At 27.8% G+C, this 24,966-nt stretch overlaps 4 protein-coding genes across 10 annotated transcripts; 3 read left to right on the forward strand and 1 right to left on the reverse strand.

The window, feature by feature from the left end:
* Positions 1–386: 386 nt before the first annotated feature.
* Gyg (glycogenin 1) lies at positions 387–13,905 on the forward strand. 6 transcript variants are annotated; one of them, XR_011174115.1, is made up of 10 exons: positions 388–568; positions 6,382–6,517; positions 6,737–6,911; positions 7,007–7,296; positions 7,418–7,598; positions 8,704–9,753; positions 10,291–10,494; positions 10,572–10,680; positions 11,166–11,241; positions 12,183–12,325. XR_011174115.1 is itself a non-coding variant. In XM_069120975.1 (9 exons), exons 1-9 carry the CDS (start codon positions 562–564, stop codon positions 11,150–11,152), a joined length of 2,166 nt encoding a protein of 721 aa, XP_068977076.1. In that variant the 5' UTR covers positions 387–561; the 3' UTR covers positions 11,153–11,241. The 6 variants fall into 6 exon arrangements, 5 of the variants coding, with proteins under 5 accessions (XP_068977076.1, XP_068977077.1, XP_068977075.1 ...); XM_069120975.1 differs by lacking the exon at positions 12,183–12,325 and having other exon boundaries at positions 387–568; positions 11,139–11,241; XM_069120976.1 differs by lacking the exon at positions 12,183–12,325 and having other exon boundaries at positions 387–568; positions 11,148–11,231.
* A 922-nt stretch (positions 13,906–14,827) lies between these two features.
* LOC138183354 (leucine carboxyl methyltransferase 1) lies at positions 14,828–20,010 on the forward strand. Of its 2 annotated transcripts, XM_069120179.1 has the most exons (5): positions 14,828–15,195; positions 15,790–15,973; positions 16,045–16,396; positions 16,486–16,718; positions 17,352–20,010. In XM_069120179.1, exons 1-4 carry the CDS (start codon positions 14,986–14,988, stop codon positions 16,688–16,690), a joined length of 951 nt encoding a protein of 316 aa, XP_068976280.1. In that variant the 5' UTR covers positions 14,828–14,985; the 3' UTR covers positions 16,691–16,718; positions 17,352–20,010. The 2 variants fall into 2 exon arrangements, with proteins under 2 accessions (XP_068976280.1, XP_068976279.1); XM_069120178.1 differs by having other exon boundaries at positions 16,486–20,010.
* On the reverse strand, positions 19,103–22,462 carry Acadvl (Acyl-CoA dehydrogenase very long chain). Its single transcript, XM_069120170.1, has 8 exons — positions 22,203–22,462; positions 21,361–21,565; positions 21,067–21,285; positions 20,559–20,987; positions 20,221–20,484; positions 19,791–20,147; positions 19,505–19,720; positions 19,103–19,388 (listed from the first exon to the last, which is right to left on the reverse strand). Exons 1-8 carry the CDS (start codon positions 22,271–22,273, stop codon positions 19,260–19,262), a joined length of 1,890 nt encoding a protein of 629 aa, XP_068976271.1. The 5' UTR covers positions 22,274–22,462; the 3' UTR covers positions 19,103–19,259.
* Positions 22,463–23,319: 857 nt separating this feature from the next.
* LOC138183069 (mitochondrial nicotinamide adenine dinucleotide transporter SLC25A51) lies at positions 23,320–24,946 on the forward strand. The gene is made up of 2 exons (XM_069119605.1): positions 23,320–23,572; positions 23,656–24,946. Exons 1-2 carry the CDS (start codon positions 23,426–23,428, stop codon positions 24,367–24,369), a joined length of 861 nt encoding a protein of 286 aa, XP_068975706.1. The 5' UTR covers positions 23,320–23,425; the 3' UTR covers positions 24,370–24,946.
* Positions 24,947–24,966: the final 20 nt, after the last annotated feature.

Below are 24,966 nucleotides of genomic sequence, written 5' to 3' on the forward strand. Positions count from 1 at the left end.
TTCATTTAATGTTCACGAAGTATATAAACAAATTTAGGATGAAGTTTTAAAGTAGAATTTATATTACTCTTAATTAAAAAAAGGTTCAAACTATGTTTATTGAATATATGAAAAATTAATATTTTATTATTTAGAAAAAGTTACACATCGCTTCAGAACTTGGAGTTCACTATCATTTATTAACATTTCTATCATTAATGTTAAACTAATAAACAATTGACAGAAGTTTACAAATTAAAAAATGAAAGATTTCTGTTATTATATGTACATTTGCTTGTATATACACCATATAAAATCTATTGTATTTATATATATATATATATATATATCTTGTTCGCGTAGTAGTGCTTGCTGAATCTTCAGTCGATAATACAGAGTGAGGATAAACGGTTTTAAAGGAGGGGAGAGCGACGTGACATGGAAGGAGAGTCGCAAGTCGTCACTCGTTTTGTAGCATTGATGAAGTGCGTACCGTACGGCTTCTTGTTAGTTGTGCGGGCATCGGCAAGTGTTGAGTGTGTAAAATCGGTCCGCTAAAAAAGAAATACGAATTTTTCAATCATGGGTGGTAAGTCCAAGTTTAACAATATATGTATCTCGATCGTTTCTTTTTTCACATACTTTGCCTTAAGGTTACAGTCATTGAAAGCTCAATTGGGATGTGTGATAACGTAGCCGGTAACCGGTCTTGACCCAATGACCTTCATATGAATTATATCTTCCATAGACAACGAACAATAACCTCCTAAAACATAAATGTGGATGCATAAAAATGTGTACATTTTTATTTCATTATGACTGTTTAATTTACTATTTATGTTAGGAACAATTATTTCATTAATTATAACAACTCAAAACGCATGTGTCTCGTTTTATTTTGCGAAAATCGGTCCAATTCGCGCTCAGTTTCACGATGTTTCCTTTGGACGCATGCGCGAAATCTCTTTTTTACTTTTTGATAGATTGGCGCGAATTTAATATTCTATACTCTGTGTTATGTATAGTGTTCTCACATTAATTATTCTTCGCATAATTATATTTTAAAATTAATTGTTTAAAGTTACATTATAACGAACTGAATTATCGCCATTCCTTTTTCTTTTCCAATAAAATGTGTGATTCTATTCTTATGAACATGATCGAGCGGCCATATTTAAAAACCTAACATGACACACCTTTTAAAATTAGAAGTATAAAATAAAAATATCTGATCAATTGCAATGATTTCATTTCTTATAATTACACAATAAATTGTGTTTATATAATTATGTTTAAAACATTGTATTTAAAAAATAAAATTAATTTGTAGATTTATTTAGATATATGTATACTGTATTTATTTAAAGCATAAGTACATTTACAACACAGGTTCCTTCTTTTTTATTGTTTTGTGCATTAGAAACAAGATACCTTCTACATAAAATAAGATAACAGTCGGTGGTATTCCTGTAGGTTATTCTTAGCCGTCAGGGGAAGAAATTGCGGCTCTTTGCCAAAATCCCCTATCTCTTTATATTTATTTCGAACCCGGTAAAATTCGACTTCATGAAAAATTTGCTTCTGTAACTTTATCTATTTGTATTATATATTTGCATTATATATTTGCATCCAATATTTTTTTAGTAGATATGTACATACCGAAAAGACTCACGTTTTATTATCTCCATTTCATATTGTAAATATTTATTTTGAGTTGAAATTACTCCTAATTCGTATTACTTAATTGAAGATTTCTGTAATCGAGAATTACTTAATGTTATTACGACGATGATATTAATGCGTTTATCGATCGACATGCTACGATGATGTAACAGGGAGCCGCAATATATTTACGAAGAATTTTCATTCATGAAGAATAAAAAGAAAAGATAATATATTAAACGAAAATTGTGACATTAAACAAGTAGTTTCACTCGGTACTTCTTGTTTTCTTACTTAATATTTATCTTCTCAATAAAAATTGATTATGTCACAAAGTAACTTTTAGTCATTTAAAAAATCAGAACCGAATTACCATATTGTATGATTTGTGTATTGTAATATTGCAATTAAAATCCTTGTATTCCAAATAAAAATGTGCACCGCTACAACTAATACAGTTACGCTAAAACGGAAGTTCATTGCACGACAATTGACGCGAAATAGCCGTGCACTATTTTTATATAGATTCAGTCTTGACCTTCGTCTAGACGGGACCCGGAATTCTAGATTGCAAGGTTCGTCTAGATGTCTAGACGCACTCTACAATTCACACTGTACCTCTTTATAGAACGGATTTCTAATTAAATACGATCTTTCTTGTTACTTTTTCCTCACCCTTAATTCTAAGCTCCACCTATCCGGGATAGTTATAAAACATAAAGGTGACTAGTACCTAGTGGTCAATCTTCGTCTTTCAATTATGGTATCGAAAGGGATAAATGAAAGAATGGTTTGATAATGACAACATTAAACCTAACTAGGTAACAAGTAATTAGAAAAATGAATAGTTCAAAGCGAGAACTGTCTAAAATGAGCTTAGCTTGTTTTATAAACTTTCTGCTCAGATCTCTATACCATGAACTACTCGGCATAGAATTTCACGACGTTACATCCGCATAACTGCCCGTAGCAAATAAGTTGATAAAATTAGATCCAGACAATGGACGCTCCGTCAGTACTCTACGGTTGCTAAAATTCCATTAGTAACTCAATTTTTACACTTCTATTTATAAATTCTTGAAGTTTTTCGTTAATATAATGTGTACAGGATAGAGGAAATGAAAAAACACTCATTGTTTTTTAACGAGAAATACGAAAGAGAGCGAGAAAATTTCTTAATACATATATGCTACAAAGTTAAAATTTTTGCAATTTTGAGTAAGAAAGAGTTTCAGAAAAGTCATAATAATTCCAATTTTGAAAGTTTTAGAATCTAAAAATCTTAGAATTGCTTCAATTCTAATAGCAACTAGAACATTTTTCGATATATCTAGTATAAATTCAAAAAACTTTGATATCTTAATTGTAATGGAATCTCATGCTGATATTGTGATTGAAGATACGTGTAATCGAGAAAACTATCTGGATGCACATTATTCCGAAATAAGGAACGATAATAATGGATTATTCGCGTCGTAGGAGAAGGTGTCGATTCGTATACGTCTGTCTGAAGTATAATCATATAAAGAAATCTGGTCAGGCTTGGGAGACAAGTGCTTGACCTAAGGCAAAGTATATGAATGCATTTTGTACAAACACGAGGCTGGGTTGCTATTATAAGCTAGCCGGCTTGTATAAATATAAACCTGTGTGGCAGAACGACGCCGGCAGTTTGCCTCTCGGGTTTCGTCTGCATATTACAATATATGAGAAGACGAGCACCGCCTTTCTCATAGCCAAGATAAATGTTTTGTGTCTTTTAACACGCCCTGTGATAATGTCGGCACATCAGGAAACAAATAGAAGACACTACTGCCAAAATCGTGATACACCAGGTTAATATGATTCTTCCGGCCATCGACTATTGGCCAACTTGGATCCACGCGTAATTAAGTGACGAAATAAATACGACGAACTGCCGTAATTCTCACAAAATATTCTTAGAAAAGACGAATCAAGTTTTCGCGTTTATCTAAAGAAATTTATTTATTTCTTTTTGGATAGATGTGATGAAATGTCGAGCGTTACATTCATATTAACAAACTTGATATTCTCATGTTGTTGTGTAAGAACAATAAGCGAATATTAGAGACGAGAAATCTATTTAATGCAAAAGTATTTTTTACTGTATTTTAAGTGTTCATTCTAGGATATCGAACAATTCAAATTATTTCTATTGGTGATTATGACAATGATTGAAATTGCATTCAATTTTTATAATTTATTTAGATTATTGATATAGAATTTCATGATTACCAGCATAAATAGTGCTAGGTAATGTAAAAGTGTATAGAAAGATTCGATGCGATTCAATGCGTTATCTTTCGGAATACACCGGCAGCAGAAATCCCAGCTTTTCTCTTATATGTATTCTCTTTCTCAATTCTCCTTATTACTTTTTTTACGTCTATGATTCACGCAATTTCTTTGCATTCGTTGCATTTAATTTCACTAAAGCCTTTAGTGTCATCTGCTTTCGTATAAATTCTTTGAACCTGACGACAGATAAAGAATGTTAACAATGATATTCTGTAAGAGAAACCACAAATCAAATCATGAAATCATACTGATATTACCGGAATAATTCTGAAATGATATTAAACACTCAACATACATAGTTGATAATCAAATGTTAATTTCGTAAGTGATGTAAGTTAACATTGATCACCGCTAGAAGTACAAAAACACTAATTACAATAACTTTGATGTGGAAATAAACTTTACTTACCCTTGCTTCATTTTTTATGAAACATTAGAAATGGACAAATATTTGTAGGTCTACATTATCGGTAATTTCATTGAATTCCACGTTAGATGTTGAATATATAAAATCCATATAGTGATAACGAAAATCGTTTTTTTCATATATCCATGTAATTGCATAATTAGATTGTAATTTAAATAGTGAAATTAGCAGCACCTAAATTATGGTATAATTAGATATGCAAATAGTATTCGCCGGTAAATTGTATGATAATAATTATTATATATTAATATATAATATATATAATATTAATTATTATATATTATATATTAATGGACACTGTATTTAATTATCAATAACTAGACAATTATTGAACACCTTTAATTTGTTACACTAAATAGTGGTATTTTGCGAAAGTATCATTTCCGTGATTATAATGATAACCTCGTGAAATGCACCTAGCGCAGGAAACCTAATATCTCATTCAATGTCAATACATATAACGCAGCCTTTCCAGAAACGCGAACGGTATATTTTCAAGGCTTATGAAAGAGGGACTACATACATGAAATAATTCTAGAATTATTACGTATATGATGTAGTTCCACTTTGTGTTTCGTAAAACATGCTGCGTAATAAAGTTCGAAAAATTGATCGAATTTGGTCAGGTATCCTGTGCTGATTCTTGCGCTATATGGGATGGATACTTCCGGAGAATGATTATAAGTGCTTATTTATAACTCCATTAAGGCATTTATTCCAGTAATTTATGTTAACAATTCACAGAGTTCTTTTACATACCATTTAATGTTAATTTAATCTAAATGATGATTTTTTGTAGCGAAAACTAAATTCATTACTATTTTAGTCTTGATATTTTGTTTTACCGATGTAACGGTGTTCTATAATGTTACAATTAAAAAGAAATGGGTCTATTAACTAATATTCACTCGTTTATTATATGGGATTAGGATTTATGTATTAGATGATATTATGTGAATTAGAAATACTTATTTTCAATATTATTTGAGAACTACTTGAAGAGTAGATAATCAGTTATCGTAAGGGAGCATAGTAAGATGTTTTATCTTTTACATGTATATATTCTAATGTAGTTTCTTGATCATATCCTATCGAACGAACCTATCGCTGGAGCACAAGTAGTATTCAGATAAATAGCTACAAATAATATTTTTATTTTGGAACTAAATTTCTCGAGATTCAACAACTAGCCGGAGAGAACGACGTGATGACATTTACGAAATAGAAATAGAAAGGGTTATAAATAAAGCAGCATCGTTGGATTTCTTATTGGTGAAAAACAAGTTGAACGCATTTAAGTTCGCTTGCTTGGATCAAATGAATTTCTAGCATGTGCGTCTTCTTCTATTTTTACCACTTTTGAAAATATTTATGGATGCATTGAACGCGCACTTTTGTAACTTTTCGAATTAATTCGAAAAAATATTTTTTGAAGAATATAATACACTAATAAAAATATAAATGTATAACATATTTTATTTTCGGAACATTTCGAAATTACAATTCAGAATTTGTAATAATTGTATACTAATTGTATAATAATTGTATAATAATTATTTGTATTACTATTACAGTTAGTTCTTGCGTTAGACAATTGTTAGAATTGTGTAATCAGATTTATGTAATCATTAGGAAGATAACAAACACAACAGAATAACACCAACAAACTTCAGAATGTTATCTTTCATGAGCTATATATACTAGATGAACATATTTTTACTTGTAATGTTTATTAATGATGTAATGTCGAAGACAATTAAAAATTCAATGCTTCAACCACTTATAAACTGATGACATTTATGACATGTATGACCACTTATTTTCACACATAAAACATGTCTTATCAATTTATGTGCATAATATTGCACACACGAACATTGCAATTTGTTTACACAATTGCAAAGAAATATTAACTACTATTTTTTTTTCTTTAATTATAATCGTTCTACTATTTTTCTACAATCATTCTGATAATAATCCATTTTAATTTCAAGGATACGCCTGGGTTACATTAGCTACCAACGACGCTTATTCTTTGGGAGCCTTAGTTTTGGCACACTCTTTGCATCAAGTTGGTACCAAGCACGAATTGGCCGTTTTGATTACTCCTGGAGTAACACAAACCATGAGGTAAACTCATTTCTGAATGGCTTATATTAGTATACTTGAATGTTTGCGTATTCTTCAATTTTCGAAAATCGTTCAAAAAATGAGAAGATAGCGTTAATATATTTTTGTTTGTACTTAAATTGTACATTAGATGCAGTTGATAATTGTTGCTTCAGATAAACGACTATTAACATTTTTGTATCAACATACAGCTAAAATATTCTTTTTAATTGTATTTAGGGAAAAATTATCAGCAATCTTTTCTCTGGTAATGGAAGTAAATGTACTTGATTCAAAGGATGAAGCTAATTTAGCACTTTTAGCTAGACCAGAATTGGGTGTTACATTTACCAAATTGCATTGCTGGAGATTGACTCAATATGAAAAATGTGTGTTCCTTGATGCAGACACACTTGTAAGTTTGCAAAATGATTCATTTTAATGAAGACATGATTACTTGGATTTTAAAAGAATTTCGTGCTTTTATTTTCTATATCGCGCGTATGTTAGGTCATCAGAAATTGCGATGAATTATTTGAAAGAGAAGAACTGTCTGCTGCTCCTGACGTTGGTTGGCCTGATTGTTTCAATTCTGGTGTATTTGTATACAGACCATCTCAACAAACTTTTGCTTCTATTACTGCATTTGCTGCTGCTAAAGGTTCATTTGATGGCGGAGATCAAGGATTATTAAATATGTACTTTAGTGATTGGGCTAAAAAAGATATTTCTAAACATTTACCGTTTATCTATAATATGTGTTCTACTGCTACATACTCTTATCTTCCTGCATTCAAGCAGTAAGAAAATCTGTTTACTATATTATAATTCTCTTACTTCTTTACATATACATGTATAACTTTTCATGTGAGTAATACATAAATAGAAGGTAAAGTAATTATAAATTTTGTTATTTGATAGGTTTGGACATGATGTTAGAATAATACATTTTATTGGTATTACAAAACCATGGTTACAGTATTTTGACACCTTGACTGGTATTGTTCAACCACCTATGGATTCTTCACACTTGCAACCATTATTGCAATTATGGTGGAACATATTTTGTGAAAAAGTGCATCCTCAATTATCACCTATTATGGTAAGTTTGACTGACCATTTTTTAAATTAATCTACTACACTGATGACTTCAATATAATTTAGAATATAATTTATAATTAACCTTTTTTATTCTTTTCTGAATCTCACTATAGCCTTAAATATTAAGAAAACAGGTAAGGTTTAGATAATGTGCTTTTATTTTTGTTAAAATACCATATAAAATATGTAAGAATTTTTTAAATATATCTAGAAATAGAATATATAACATTTCAAAAGCACAATCATAAACATGCTTGATAAAACATAGCTAAAACTGTATATATATTGCACATAACAAATAATGTATATAAAAGTTACTGTATTATAATCAGAATATTTCAAAAGATCTTTGAAAGGTTTAATCTCCTAATCTTTATTAATTCTTTCGTCAAAAAATTTTTATTAATAAAATTGAATGTGCATGTTATTATTTTAAATAATAATATTAGAAGTGCTAATAAAAGCTACTCGATTACAAGTTATTTACAAAATTTTTATTACAAATACATTATTATATATATGTACATACATGTGTTGCAGTGGAATTCTCTGACATGATTTGTTTTTTTGTTGCATTTAAAATATATTTGACTTTTTATTTATTTTTAATTTTCAATATTAATATTAATAGCTGAATTGATATAAAATATGTATAAGTTGCAAAAAGGACCGGTCAAATTTTTCATCACATTTTTATAAATGTTTAAAATATTACAGCTATTAATGTTTAATCTTCATTTTTATATATATTTTTTTAGTAGATCAGTGTCCATTTTTTCTCTTCTATTATTATGTTTGTAACATATATTTAATATATTTTTATCATCATATAATATTATTTAATGTCTATTATAGTTGTAGTTAGTACTGTATTGAATTTATACTAAAATATAAATTATTTTTAATCTATAAGTATATATTTTTTATAAACTTAATATATCTAAATACAATAGTTCAATGTTTAAGCTTATAAAATATTCTATATGATTAATTAGTTTTTAGTATTTATTATAATATTAAGTACAAGAAAAATGGACACTGTCAAATTAGTTTTCTACTAACCAATTGAATGTGCATTTTTCTGTTTTGGCATGATGCTTGCATAGGCTACCAGCACATTGGCACCAATTTGGCACAAATTTATTCCTATGCCTTCTGAATCCTTTTTTCCAAGAAGTCCCACTTACATGGACATGCAAAACAAAATACAGAATGACATATATTTAGAACCACCAGACTTCTCAGAATTCCAAGATCCATGGGAAAATTATTATGTACCAAATGATTCAGTTATCTATAAAACAGAAAATAATAAAAGACAACAGTATTATTTCAAAATCAATAGTTCTTCACCTATGTCTATATTAAATGAAAGTTCAAAATCTGTATGTCAGAGCCAGTCATCACCAGAATGTAACAGGGAATTCTATCATAATCAACAATGTAGTGAAAATATGTCTTCTTCACATATGCGAAATCACCATAATCAAATACAGTCTAATCAATTCATGAATGAAATTGAGCAACAACATTTGTTTCCTAATTCCAATGATACATCCACTTTAAATGTAGAATCTAATCATCAGCAAACTCAAGACAATATAGAAAAATATATTTCTGTGCATAATATGCAATATCATCATTCTAGTGAATCCCATTATCAATCTACTAACAACCAATATATTTCCCAAAATACTTGCAATGATAGTAATAGATTAGTATCAGAAGAAATAATGCAACATCAGCATATTGAGTATAAACATTCCTCTAATAATAGTAACAAATCATTTTCAGAAGAAATAAAACAACATCAACATAATGAAACTTATGTTGATCATCATTGTAGTTATTGTCAAATGTTTGATAATTTAAATAATAAACAACTTGTTCAACATTATGGACAAGGAAACCAAACTTGTAAATCTTTAGATGTCAATATTAATCATGACCAAGCTATGCCAAATAACATAGCTTATCAGAATAATCTCTCAAATAAGCAAAATACTGAACAAAATGAAAATATAAACGTTACAGACAAACGGACAAGCACACTAATATCTACTAGTCCTCATCCTGATTCCAAACCTTGTACAGATTTCCACAATGTAGCAACGCAATCTGATTTACACATAATGGATGATCCAAATAGTTCAAATGTAAGTAACTGTTCCCATATATTTTTCTTTATATTAAAGTTAAAAGTACTCTCTTATTATATTTTAAAATATTTGCATTATAATTTTGAATATATTGCTTGTATATTTAGTATTTTTTGGGACATTACTTGCAGCTTTAATAAAGTTGTTTAGTATAAAGTTTTTGTTATTTAATATTTTTAACAATGCTGATAAATATTTTCTGCTCTTTACATTTTTAGTTACTTCTACATTATCCTATAATTATTAATGAAAGTGATATTTGTTAAAAATTATTCAAAAGGTATAGTTTCCTAGAAATATAATATGTTATTATTATCATTGTGTTATTAATTTGCACTAGATTTGTATGTTATATTGTTTTATGTTTGTGGCATATGTATTTATATCATATTACTATCACATGTAGGCAAGGTAACTTTACAAAATAATTTATATGAATGTATATTTATATAATTCTAATCTATATTTTATATTACTTCATTTTACTATCACGTTACTAGTTATTAAATAAGAAGATCTCTTCTGATTTCATAGGCTGGCCTAGCTGGTGCCTTGGCTCAAATGACATTAGGTGAACCCAGAAGCGCTGAACAAATTGCATTAGAAGAACATATGCGAAAACAAAGTTGGGAACAAGGTCAGATAGATTATATGGGCCGCGATAGTTTTGACAATATTTGGAAAAAAATTTGCGAAACACTTGCTCTTGCGCCTCCACGGTTACCGTCCCCTCCTAAAGTAATTAATTAAGTAATACATAATGAATTGATAAAATTATGATTTGCACATGAACATATCTATATCATGATTTGCAGGAAATGCAAAAACCTGAAAAAGCTACAACTGATAAGACTGATGAATCTGTTAAAACCACTGAAGCTATTCAATCTACTGAATCTGTAGATGAAGTGGATAAAAAAACTGGTATGTATTACAAAATGTGTATAAAATTATTTTTTATAAATATTTTGTGATTATAAAAATTATTCAACTGCAGGTGATATAAAAATGAAACAAAAGTCTTAAGTTAGAAATAATATTTTTATTATACGTTAATTACGATTACATATCGAAGCTGAAAGAATTTGAAATTTGATTTTACAATTAAGAATCTTTAATAATAATGGAAACTGTGTACGAAATAGAAAATTAAAGTGCTCATAATGCAAAGCTATTAACTGTTTTTATAAAAATGCTTTGCGATTTTATTTGCCTCCCACCCTTTTTTAATACAGCATGTGGCATTCAAACTCATATTTGGAAGTAAAGACTTGAATTTTATAGGAATTTAATTTAAACAAAATATCAAATTGTATTTAATAATATACTAGAGAATTTTTATATAATTTAAACAAGTGAAAAAATATATGTTTTTTATACAGTTTATCAAGTTTAAGTGTTTGAAACAGGAACAGAGGACAGCAACTAACAGATCCTGGCGCCATAGCATTGCTACGTCTTGTAATGTCGTTTTGCTTTAATGGGGTAAATATTTTGAGAACTCGCATCATCGATTCGCGATTTTTAAGTAAATTAAAAAAGTTTGTGGTACACAACTAAACCGATACACAGTATATGTTAAAACTTGCCTTATTAAAAATCATTTTACAATAATACTGTAATATTACATATATAATAATACATGCTGTAATAAATTGTATCATATCATTAAGATATTAATATTACATATCACTTTGATTTCTATAATTTATAAATCAAAGAAATATAAAATACATTAATATTAATTATCTTTTATCAATATATCTGCATTGATAGATTATTTTAAATTCTTTAGAGTAGTTTATAAAAAACGCTATTGTATTTATGTAACTTATTTATATGTACTTAAAACCAAAAGCACCTCGAACATTTCATGCTTAATACAAATTTAATACTGCACTAAAAAATAAAATAGTAATTACCATATGCATGATATCTTTACATCATCTTCTTTTTTAACATTACATTTCTGATGCTTGTGTAATGTAAAAATACTAATTCTATATTCCATGTGCTTTAATTAATCTTAAATATTCGCATTCCATATATATATTATACTAAATAACATTTCATAAGAGCACTTTTGCAATAACAGTTTCAATCGCAATCATTATATCCTTTATATTAGAATTAGAATTTTATCTAAGTATATTTTACATATGTGTTTACGTAAAGTATTATTTGTATATATTTTTAATATGTATTGCTTATTATTTTTATGTTCATATAGAAATTATTCAAACTTATTTTTTAAAATAGTAAAATTTAGATATAAGAATTATTAAATAAGAAATGTATTCAATTACATTTCTATAACCTATTATATATGTATATATATATATATATATATATATATAATAGAAAGATAATAGAAAAAAAATATTTATATATATGAGTATGTAATATGGTTATTTTTTCTTATTTAGCTCAGGCAACTACCTGTAATACGGAAGAACAATCTGTAGTTAATGATGTTCCTATAACAAATGTACCTAAATTATCGGGAGATCAAGAGAGTGAAGATAATATTTCCCAAAAATTTTCAACAAAATCAGGAAGTGCAATGCCTGATATATTTATGGATTCTCCTACAAATTTATCAATGCAAACATCTCATAAAAAAGTTGCAGAACTCAATACAACTTCAAGTACAAGTTCATTATTAAAAGAAGTTCCACAACAGACAACTGTATCTATAGAACCATCTAACTTAGTCCAATCTTCTTCAATTGAAGAACAAAAAGTAATTACCTCACAAAAAGAAATTAAAAGCGAGTTAGAAAATGTAAAAATTCTTGAAATTACAGTAGATACCCAAGAAATAAAACAACCAGACCTTAGAGATGAAAAACATGCAAAAGAATTCCTAACTGCTTCTGAAATTCTAACAGTTAGCCCTGTTCCTATCCAAGTTGCAGAATCTGTATTACAAGTGGAACCAAAAGAATCTATGTCAGATTCTCAGATAATGCCGCAAGAAATTCTTTCCTCTACAATTACACCTGTTCATTTAACGGAAACAGAAGATAAGGTACATATAAATGGTTTGACATCTTCAATTAATTTTACACAAAATAAAGAAAAATTAAATTTGGATAATTCCACAACTGCAATGAGTATCGATACTGCCAATAAATTAAGCCAATTAGAAGAAACTCCACAGAGCTTATTGTCAGTAGAGCAAGTTGAAACTCAACTTACTGAAACACCTATATTATCTTCAGAAAATTTAAGTATATCAGAGAAATCAGTGCAGGAACAAACAATAGAATTAGAACAACAAAGTAAAGAAGGTGAACCTGACAGAGGTGAATCTAAGGGGAATATAAAAGAAATAACAGAATCAACTGAAACTCCATCAGAGCATGAAGTAACTGAATCAGCACCATCAGACAAAACTCCAGTTAGGCCATTAAGAACAAAAGAATTAAATGCACCTTCAACAAGTATTCAAAAAACTGCACAGCCAGATCCAACAGATCAAGAGAAAATAGTGAAAAAGACTGGAAGAAAGTCTACAGAAAAGTCAGTGTCAGAAGTGGAATCTATGGAAGCAACTGATGGTGATGGTGAAAAGAAAGTAGCCAAAAAAGTAGTAAAAAAGATTACAAAGAAAACAAAAACAAAATCAGAAGAAGGACCGGATGATAGTGCAGTAGACAGTAGTTCTTCAAGTAAACAAAAGAAGGCTGTAAAAGTTGTTAAAAAAGGTATAAAATCGTCACAAACACCTGTTACTGATATCACTGTTCCTGAGACAGTATCATCTAGTACTTCTGATGCACCAGTTCCACCTAAAAGAAAAACAAAACCCACAGCTTCAAAACCAGCTATTAAAAAATCCGATGTAGAGCAGTAATTATATCAAAAAGCAGACAATAATTATTTACATATTCTATATAAAAGTTTAAAAACTGTAAACTATGAAAAGAATGAAAGATGATACTCACTAGTCCTTTCTAATTTTTTATATTTTTAATATATCTCAAACTGTATCACTCATAGCTTTGCTACTTTTTTAAATATTTTGGAATTTTGTTAGATAACATTATATTCCAACATGTTTTCTGCTTCATAATTTATATAATCTGATTACATCTCTCTTTTTTAATGATGTGTCAGTAGTAAATAAAACTTTTCTAAATTATACTCCTATCTATTTGTTTATATATGTTGGAATGAAATTAATATCATTTAAAGTATAATCTTCTGTAATTATTAATAACATCTATTATTTTAATATGTATCTTAACTAATTTCTTACTCAATTATTAGCTTCAATTTATTTAGTAACATATATATGAGTAGCTGTGATTGATTATCTTTAACATACATATTATTTTAACAAAGATGTAAAAGGATATCTTTACATTTTATAGAACTATTGGTCAAGAAATGTTGCAAAAGATAATTACATATTTATACATTTTATATATATTAATTTGTATCTTCGTATACTTATATACAGAAACATATATAATATGCAATCGTACTATCATTATATACATTTTTAATTTAAAAAAATGTCAGACATTGTGTTTGAATACATTCATTAAGATCAAGAGATACATAAGTCTTATTTATTACCCATTTACAGATAATCCATTTCAATTTGTAAACAAAATTTAGTAATTTTACAATTACATTTGTGTACCTACATATATGTTTTCTTATATTAATTAAATTATCCTTTACTGTATTTATTTAATATTTATGATACATAAATAATTACCCATACTATTGAAATTACATACTGTTTTCACTTAATATCTAATAAATAAAGATGGTAGAAAAGGAAGAGTATTTTATTCAATATTAGTTATAATTATTGATTTCGTTTTTTATACAAAATATTTTCAGGAAACATTACGTGGAAATTGTATTGATTAATTTAACTCATGTATAATTAACGGTATTAATTTATATTGTAAATAAAATAAGTCATACACAATAGTAAGCTATAATGAGATACATTAATATTTTCTACACATATGTACAGTATCTATTACGGTATAAGTTGATGGTTAGGGGATACCCCTACTGTCAGATAACCCGCACAGCAGGCGCAAGCTTGCGCCGCAAGTAGATGCGAATCTACGGCAATCTCTACACAGTCTTAAGCAGTATGGTCGCTTGTGCAGTTTTCTATGAGTGACAAGTAACGGTTTCTACATAAAGAAAACGTCGAATAATGATTTATCATAACTGAAGTGAACCAAAATTGGTGTAATGATCAAAGATATGGCTGATGATGAGGCCATACAGGCCACTAATGACGATGCAAGTGAGTGTAAAAGATATGCGGTTCAACTTGGTTACTGGTCCGATCCATTTATTAACTTTTTCGTAAAACAACCTGGTCGGAAAGCTCCGGAAATCAATCGTGGTTATTACGCAAGAGTAAAGGGGATTGAAGTGTTCGTTGACAAATTCCTTAAGGTATTTAATTCCGCTTTCTTTAAATTTCACTACTGCAATTTCAAAATTCGCATAACCTAGAACATAATAGAAACAATCCGGGATACAGCTGATTTGAGTAGCAAAGGACATACAATGCCGGAAACCTTGACCTGGCAGAGGCCCTGTCCTAATTTCCAAAGTTCTCTTTTTATCATGAAACAGTAAAATAGGTTAATCTAGTGCAGACAACGCATCTTTTTCTATAAAAATAACGAACAATTGAAAATTGTGTTTATAATTATTAAACGATCTTCCGTCTCTTTTTAGTTAATAAAAGATAGAAATACTTTTATTTTTCTTCTTTAACTACTATAATTGATTAGAATCGTAGGCAATCTATGTATATGCAGCTATGTACACAATCATTATAATCATTTATTAACTTTTATAATCATTAATTTACGTGGAATAAAGAATGTGAATGTCATGATAGGATGAATATTTTAGTTTCATTATTTATATATATATCTCAATTTTATATAATAAAATAAACATAAATTATTAATATAAATGTATGCACCTAAATAAGTTTACCTATAATACACAGATAACATTAATTTATGACAAATGTAGCTATCTGGTGAAAAGGGACAAGTTATAAACTTGGGTGCTGGATTTGATACTCTCTATTGGAGACTTAAAGAAGCAGGAAAGTGTCCAGCAAATTTTATCGAACTTGATTTTCCTAACATTACTGCTCGAAAATGTTATCACATCAAAAAACATAAACAATTAATAGATATGTTAAATACAGAAGGTAGAGTATATTTAATTTTGTAATTTTTGTCTTTATATACAGATTCTCTTTAGTTAGAGTTCATTTTGCAGATGGAGAAATTAGGTTTTCAACAACAGATCTACATGCTGCCAATTATCATTTGGTGGGAATAGATCTGCGACACATATCTGAACTTGTTAATAAGTTAACACAAGCAGAAGTTAATTTTAATCTTCCAACCATGTTCCTTGCAGAATGTGTCTTAGTATATATAGACACAAGTGCAGTTTCTGCATTATTAAAATGGCTTGCTGGAAAGTTTCCAAATAGTATTTTTGTTAATTACGAGCAAGTGAACATGAAGGATAAATTTGGTCAAGTTATGTTGTCCAATCTACGTAGTCGTGGATGTTTGTTGGCAGGTGTAGAAGATTGTGAATCTTTGGAAACTCAACAAAGACGGTACTCTAATTTTGTTATATTTCCTTTGTGTATTACCTTAAAAGTAATAACCATTTTATCAAAAATACAACCTAAAATGTACATTTCAGCTTTACAATAAACAGTTGGGAAGGCTCTAATGCATGGACAATGGTAGAGGTCTATGATTCACTGCCTCTAGATGACCGTAGTCGAATCGAACATATAGAAATGTTGGATGAGCGAGAACTTTTAGTTCAGTTATTGCAGCATTATTGTATCTCAGTTGCTTGGAATGGACAAATATTTAAAAACTTGTCTATAGCACAGGGTTAGCTTTTCTAACTCTTCTAAGTTACTCCAGGTAGTGATACTGTGTCATTAAAAATCTATAAGCTTGTAAGTACATATGTGGTAACTAATGATACAAGATCATTGATTTTTAAGTTAATAAGTTTTGATCTTAATTTTTTAATATAGATTAATACATAACTTGATTTATAATAGTGTATTTTTTTTTATTATGTATAGATATCTCTTTCATATATATTTGAAGTATTATAAAAAACAATTTATATAAAGTTACATAAAATTGATGATTTATTCAAATAATTAATTTTATCATGTCAAATTTAAAACAAATATATTCTACTTCTATTGCAATTTGTGTGCTATAAATATCGTGAAAATAATATTAAAATGGTATTAATGAAAGATTAAAGCCCTTTCATATCTTTTTGAGCAGCTAAATATAAGATAGCATAAAAAATATAAAACTAATTTTCAGTCATGTGATGTTTATTTTATTGCTATGAATTCCATGTATTTCCTGTAAAATTAGTATTTTAATTAGAGCTAATCTCAATCATTAACAAACATCATCATTTTATTTCCCTATCATTTACTACTTTGTACTTGGAAGTTCTTATAATTATATCTATAAATTTCATATTAAAAAGAATCACAATTACAGATAGTATTTTAAATTATTAATTAGTTCACTACATACGCAGTTTCTTATGAAGGTAATTTGTGTAGAGTAACAACATGCAACGAAAGAAGGATTTTACTTAAACATAAAATAATAGAACAGCACATGTTTTGGAAAGTAATTTTTGAGTATATTGTTTTACAAATGCCCTAATTTAAACGATAATTTACATGTACAGAAAGAATTAATTAAAATACAATTACTATTCACATTTATAAAATATTATCACTTAGGATATTAAGATATAACACATTTTTGTGTATTAAAAAATATATACAGAAAATTGTATTTCCATTGTTATTATTTTCGTAGAAACATGATAGATAGACGGATCATAAAGTCGTAAAATATTTCTCAGGAAACAAATTATCAATACATTAATTAGACAATATTTGAGTCAGTTTTATTCCAATGAATTCAAGTTGACTCATTACATTGTCGACAACTTAATAAAATACAAACAATGTTATTTTCTTATAAAGGAATATCAGGGTTGTGATATAAAAACTAAAAGTAATGTGGAAAAGTGGAGAATTTATCAGATGATAATGGTATTAAAAAATTATTATATTGATCATAAAATCGTTCTTCGTTTATACATTTTAATATATTGATTCTTATTTGACTTTATTAGTGCTTCTTTTTATTTGTGATAGTATATTTACTAATATTCTTATAAAGGCTTATTAGACCATAAGGTATAGTACATAGGGGAAACACACAAATACATATATTAACAGATTGTGAGTTTGTGTTATAGAATTCATATGTTTTTAAAGATAAGGTTGCATACCTGGAGTAACACAAACACTAAGAAATAATCTAATATTCTATTTTTCTGAAAAGTTATGGATCACAGTTGTATCTGTCAGTAATGATAAATTCTTTCCAATTTCATGTTCTAAACATTCAATAATAAAATCATACCTCATCATAATAGTTTCATACCACTTTATTTACGTTTGAATGGTATTTATTATACATGTTAAATATTTTAAATAGCTTAAAGTTTGAGACTCAAATTGGTTTATCACTAATTATCATGAATTGGAGAAAAACACTGCCAATGTATAGTTGAAATGCAACATATTTATTGTCAAGTTCTAAACAGTTGTAAACTTGTAGATGCTGAAAGAACAAGTATTAAATATTATTTCATTACTGATTTTTATACAATCAAAAACGTTGAATATATGTGTAATTAATGATAGTTTCCGTTTTGTAAATTCTAAACAAAAAATTGATAATTTGAATCTCAAACTTAAGTGTAATACTTCTTATAGTACGAAATACACAAATTTTGTTTTTGCATGTACTTCACCTAACGATTAATGTTATTAATGTCTTATATGGATGCTGTAAAAGTTAAATCATACAATGGCTATATTCTCTATGTGCTTCCATATTATAGACAGATAAAGAAATGATCAGAAAGTATATTCTTACCTTTGTGTAATGTTGTGATATTGTTAAATTGTGCATTTATATTACGATTAAAAGAAGATAATCAAGAGTTAATATTAATTATAAATTAAAATACTATGGCACTTTTTTTCTTATATTTAATATCGCATTTAATGAAAACGTAGATAGGAGGAATGTTATCAAACATTTTTAAATGTATGATACAGAAAAATTCTATTTGCATTTAATTTATTATAAAAAAAACCTACACACACAAACTTACTGTACATTACTCTATTTCTTAAGCATTCAATTCACTATTTTGTGAGATTTAATGAAAAATAAACAGCATCTTCTTTCATGTGTATATTCTTTATAACAGTTTATTTACAATATCTCTTTCGTGTAAAAATATCAAAAAAATTTCAGTACTGTTACAGATTTAATATTTCTAATATTATATAAGTTGTTAATTATTGCACATTAATTATTCAATGTCTGAACGTATCATTAAAAACATAGTGGGTTTAGTTGAACACATCCACGGGCATCACACATGTTCTTTGAAATTTTGGTTAAATTAGTAAATACATTTAATTGTTTATCAAATTTCAAATTAGAATTCGCACGACGGGATGCCTATAATATAATAGTTAATTTAATAAAAATAAAGTATAAAATATAAATAAAAAATATAAATATAAAATAATATAAAAATAAAAATTGAGTATATATCAATAAGATTATATGCTTACCACAGAACACCAAGTTTCTGCCATAAGAAGTTCGTGCTCCATACTTGGAAGTTTTTTGTTTGCAGATGTAGTTGCTCTGCTTAATACAATAGCCATAGTGTATATATCAAATGCTGCTTGAGCTAATCTGTTAAGAACAAATTGTTGCTCCACAATATTATTTGGTCCATATCTGACAATGGCACTTTCTATACTTTGACCAAAAGTTTCTATGCTCTACAAAAATCAATCAATATCAATTAAATATTAATATATTTATGTCATAGTACTATGAATTAATATAAACCTTAGCACACAATGTAGCACTTTTGTCTAAATTAGGATGAACTAAGTGCATAAGATTACGCGTTGATGACAACCCAATTGTTCGCATAGCTCTTTTGCTTAGTTCTTCAAAGATCAATCCCAAATTGATGGTAGGAATTTTAAATGCTGACATTATTTGTCGCAAATGTATGCCTGCAGATTGAAGCCCAGAAAGTACAACAAAAATACGGAGGACATCATTGGTTCCTTCAAAAATTCTAAAGACACGCAAATCTCGCAGAACTCGTTCGAGACCAGTATCTTTCATATATCCCATTCCACCGAGTATTTGAATAGCTTCGTCACAAACCCACCATGCAGCTTCCGATGCAAAACACTGAAACAATTGTTTTGAACTAAAAAAATAAACAAATTATTAAATTTTATTTTTTTTTTTACTAGAATCTCACTTTAGAAATTGCAGCTTCCAAATAATAATCCTGACTTCCATTATCCATGTTTCCCGCAATTGAATATGCAAGACTCTCAGCTACATAGTGTAACATCGCCATGTGGCCTAATTTTTCCTGTATACTTCCGTAATAATCTATCGTGTGTCCAAATTGTACTCTTTGCGTTGCATGTTCCACTGCTTTTTTGATACAATAACGCATAGTTCCGGAAAGAGCAGCAGCCATACCAAATCGACCATTATTTAAAACATTCATTGCAACCTGATAAAATACAAAGTGTTTAATAAATATTGTTTAAACAATTTGCAAAAATTTTTATTAAAATCTACTTTTACCGAAAAACCTTGTCCTTCGCTCCTTATAACATTCTCTGCTGGTATTTTAACGTTTTCAAAATTTACTTCTGCTGTATTACTACATTTAATACCCATCTTTTTTTCTGGTGGTCCACTTGTTACCCCACCAAAGGATTTTTCAACAATAAATGCTGTAACTTTATCCTTAGTTTCACCAGTTTTTGGATCTTTCATAGGGACTTGTGCAAAAACTGTCATTATTTCTGCTAAACCACCATTTGATATCCAAATTTTATTGCCATTTAAGACATAATGTGAGCCATCTGTTGACTTTATTGCACGAGAACGAATTGAGCCAGCATCTGAACCACTGCTTGGTTCTGTGAGGCAAAATGCTGCATAATCTCCACTGCAAACTCTTGGAAGATATTTTTCTTTTTGTTCTGGGGTACCATATAAAAGTATAGCCTATATGGATTAAATTAAATTATTTAAATTATTATTTATATATGGGATATCAAAAATAAATAAATAAATAAATATATACCTTGAACCCTATACTTTGATGTGCACCTAACATAATACTAATACCTAAGTCGTGATATCCACATATTTCAACACATCTACTATATTGCGTATTAGTTAATCCTAGTCCACCATATTTCTGAGGAACTTGGAGACCAAATACTCCAAGCTCCCACATTGCCTGTAAAATTTTTCCATCTATCGATGCATTTTCATCATTCTTCATTGGATCATTTACTTTCTAAAAGAATAAAAATTTAAATTAAATTGATAAATTTCTGAGAGGTTTCTCACATTTTTGTTAGAACCTTGTTACCTCAAAAAATTTTTCTATGGGATCTATTATTAATTTTAATGTGTCAAGTTGTTCTTCATTCAAAACATCTGGAAATGGAAATGTTTGAGTAGTCTCTAATTGACCAAGGAAAATATTCTTAACAAAAGATTGAGATTTTGAATCTATATTTTTTTCCTGCTTTTCTTCGGGTGTATTTTTTACAGCAGCTTGTGTTGCAAAACATCTAAAATACGTCATATTAGATAAGTAAATATCAAATAATTTATTACTTAAATTAAATTTTAAATTAAGGATCCAATTGCATAATTTTTTTGTCACTTTTACATCACAGATAGATATATATATACATATTATTAACTTTTTTTATATATAATGTATTGATATTTATTGCATTTTTTCAAATTATTTATATAAATATATTATAATTGCATATAATAATGAAATTGATGATTATTGATTGAATTTGTTCATTATTCATCAAATTGTATGAATAACAACTGTTTTCAGTTTTTATGTATCTAAGTATCATCTTATCAAGTCAAAATATACATTCTGTTTACATATATATATCATATTCATCCAAAGTCCAATTAGTTAACATATTTTACATAAATATAAATACTTAAAATACAAATTTATAAATTCGTATATAATAACTTAATAATAATTTAATTAACATACACAAAATAATTTTTGCCAATTATTTTAGAAAGTGTCAGAAAATGTGAAATATACAGAATGTGCAGAGCAGTCTGCTATCTTATGACAGATAATTGTTGGATACTTTTATATGACACATACCTTTAACAATAGCACAAAAATGCTAATGTATTATTATATTTCAAAAAAGAACAGTTTACCTGGCATTCGAGTTAATGATTTTAATAAAATTTGAGGGTTTTAGTCCAATATAATTTGTAATTCGGAGCATTTTCAAAATTCACGTTAATACACAAATTTTACGAAATATTTATTTCCAATATAATAAAATGAACTTAGAAATTATTTTTACACCCCAAAATAAAATTTAAGACAAAACAGGAAAGAAGTAATCAACTTTTATGAAATTAGGACAAAGTTTAATTCTATGCTACTACCATTACGAAAAATTGAACTAATGTACAATTGGTTTACAATATAAGAAATGGATCTTATATACATGTGGATACGACACACATACATACACATAGATATATCTACATGTTTTTATGTTCAGAAATTTTAATATCTATAATCGATCAACAATAAAATAATATTAAACAATTTTGTTTACATGTTAATTAATATCAACTAGAAATATCTAAACAGATGTTTTACATGATTCATATTTTTATTTTAATATTTTATTAAGAAAAATTAATTTTTGTTAATCTCATATTTTGTCACATTTCCATTGCAAATTGCGATAGAAATTCCCCTACTCTTTCTCTCTCTCTCTCTCTCTCTCTCTCTCTCTCTCTCGCTCGCTCGCCCTCTCTCTCTCTCTCTCTCTCTCCCTTTCTACGGTCATGTTTTACAAATAAATAAAAATGTAATTGATATTCTGTGAATAACATTTTTTCGATTATATGTATCAAGAAATGTATTTTGAAGTTTGATATTTTGTAACTTTGATTGGTTCACATATGTATATAACTAATTGGTGCCGTATCTGGTTATGCAAAGAAAAAGAAAATTAAAGACTAAAATCTTGATATAAGCCGACGTTTGAATAATCAGTACTGTTCGTAGTACTTAAGAAAGAAATGCGGGTTGGAAATTTGGTGAACCAAAAAGCATATTTATGTCGGATTTATGGTACATATAAAGCGATATGGGCTGAATATGAATTGCATAAAATGTGAGTTATATATTTACAAAATTGTACGTATATTGAGCGTATAAAAGTTAGGGGGTGTATAAAAATTACATAATATGAATAATAATGAAATGTTTTACATATTGAAATCATATTATTTACCTATTAATTACAGGTAAACGATTTCTTTGTAAACGATGTAAGGAGAAAATGGTGTAAAAGATATAATTATGATTGGTTGCTACTAAATTATAGTCTGAACAAATTATTACACAAAGTATTAATATGAGTAACGTTGCTTCACAAAATGTCTCACTAAGATCATTATTAACACTTAATAATAATGATTGTAAAGAATTTATTTGTGGATGGGGTGCTGCAGTAATTAATGTATCTATTACTTTTCCTATTAATAAGATTATATTTAGACAGGTATGTGTAAAATAAATTATTTTGTAATATTTTAAACATCAGAGTATACATATTAAATAAATAAATTTCTGTTATTGTAACAGATTTTGGAAGGTGTTCCAGCCAATACTGCGTTTCGTCAGATATCTAAAGAGGGAATAAGATTACTATACCGTGGGATCTTACCACCCTTTTGTCAGAAAACTCTTTCGGTTAGTGTAATGTTTAGTATGTATGAAGGTTGTAAAGAACGTTTGTGCACATTAACAAATAATGATATATTAAGTAGAATAATAGCAGCGCATTTTGCTGGTACTGTTGAGGCTATACTTATGCCCCTTGAAAGAGTACAAACATTGCTCCAGGATTGGCGGTATCATGATAAATTTAAAAATACTTCGCATGCATTTAAATATTTATTAAAAAATTATGGTATAGCAGAATGTTATCGTGGATTAGTACCAATTATATATAGAAATAGTTGTTCCAATCTCATGTTCTTTATTCTCAAAGAACAATCAAAAACATACATTGGTGAACACGAGTCATTATTTACAAGTTTTATTAATGGTGCTTTAATTGGTGGTTTCACAAGTACTGTATTTTATCCTATAAATGTAATAAAAATACATATGCAGTCAAAAATAGGTGGTAATTTTGAGAAATTTATGACAGTTATTCGTGAAGTATATGTCGCAAGAGATAGAAGAATAACATCATTTTACAAAGGTGTGCATTTAAATTATATGCGATCATTTATAAGTTGGGGAGTTATAAATGCATCTTATGATTTTCTAAAAACAATCATGTTTTCATAATAAGTTTATGTGAAAAGTATTTAAATTTATTTAAAGAGGAATGTTTATAGTTGTTTCATGCATAATTTCGCAGATGGTGTTTTTTGATTAAGTCTATTAATTGCACATTTTTTCTTACAATAAAACATTGTGCAGGAGAAATAAAATTTTTGCTATTGTTATAAAAATGTGAAACAATTTTTTATTTTAACAGATGAAAGCAAATTATAATTAATAAACTAATTATATAAAGTGACTTGTATAAAGAAAATATAAGTTATAAAGGAAGTTGTGTAGATTAATTTTATTATTCATTGTTAATAAAAAGTGAACGCTCTTTTGTTTAACTATGCGTTCATAAATAAAACCCCAATGGCACAATAAACGGCGGAGAAATTTGCATTATATATATTCTTTAGATATTTTTCGATATAACTGTGTATTATTCTACTATTAGAATACTTATACCTTAATAAAAATTTTATATTTTCTATGCTGCATGTGTAATGCACTTTTTATTTCGAATTCCTAAAGAATGGAATTCAGTGTATTTTATTGTACAATTATGATTAATAAATAAGATAGCAAATTTCGATAATGTGCAGTGATTAGAAAACA

This window comes from Bombus flavifrons, chromosome 9 (assembly GCF_040668555.2).
Source record: "Bombus flavifrons isolate JBK064 chromosome 9, iyBomFlav1_principal, whole genome shotgun sequence".
Taxonomy (NCBI): Eukaryota; Metazoa; Arthropoda; class Insecta; order Hymenoptera; family Apidae; genus Bombus; species Bombus flavifrons.

Coding starts and splice junctions, on each gene's coding strand:
- Acadvl (XM_069120170.1), bottom strand. CDS start 22,273: ATGCTCCGAATTACAAATTATATTGGACTAAAACCCTCAAATTTTATT. Junction 21,286..21,360: donor CCATAGAAAAATTTTTTGAG/GTAACAAGGTTC, acceptor TTATTCTTTTAG/AAAGTAAATGATCCAATGAA. Junction 19,721..19,790: donor GTGCTACATTGTGTGCTAAG/GTTTATATTAAT, acceptor TGATTTTTGTAG/AGCATAGAAACTTTTGGTCA.
- LOC138183069 (XM_069119605.1), top strand. CDS start 23,426: ATGAGTAACGTTGCTTCACAAAATGTCTCACTAAGATCATTATTAACA. Junction 23,573..23,655: donor ATAAGATTATATTTAGACAG/GTATGTGTAAAA, acceptor TTATTGTAACAG/ATTTTGGAAGGTGTTCCAGC.
- LOC138183354 (XM_069120178.1), top strand. CDS start 14,986: ATGATCAAAGATATGGCTGATGATGAGGCCATACAGGCCACTAATGAC. Junction 15,974..16,044: donor AGATATGTTAAATACAGAAG/GTAGAGTATATT, acceptor TTCATTTTGCAG/ATGGAGAAATTAGGTTTTCA. Junction 16,397..16,485: donor TTGGAAACTCAACAAAGACG/GTACTCTAATTT, acceptor TGTACATTTCAG/CTTTACAATAAACAGTTGGG.
- Gyg (XM_069120972.1), top strand. Junction 9,754..10,290: donor ATGATCCAAATAGTTCAAAT/GTAAGTAACTGT, acceptor CTGATTTCATAG/GCTGGCCTAGCTGGTGCCTT. Junction 10,681..12,182: donor TGAAGTGGATAAAAAAACTG/GTATGTATTACA, acceptor TTTCTTATTTAG/CTCAGGCAACTACCTGTAAT.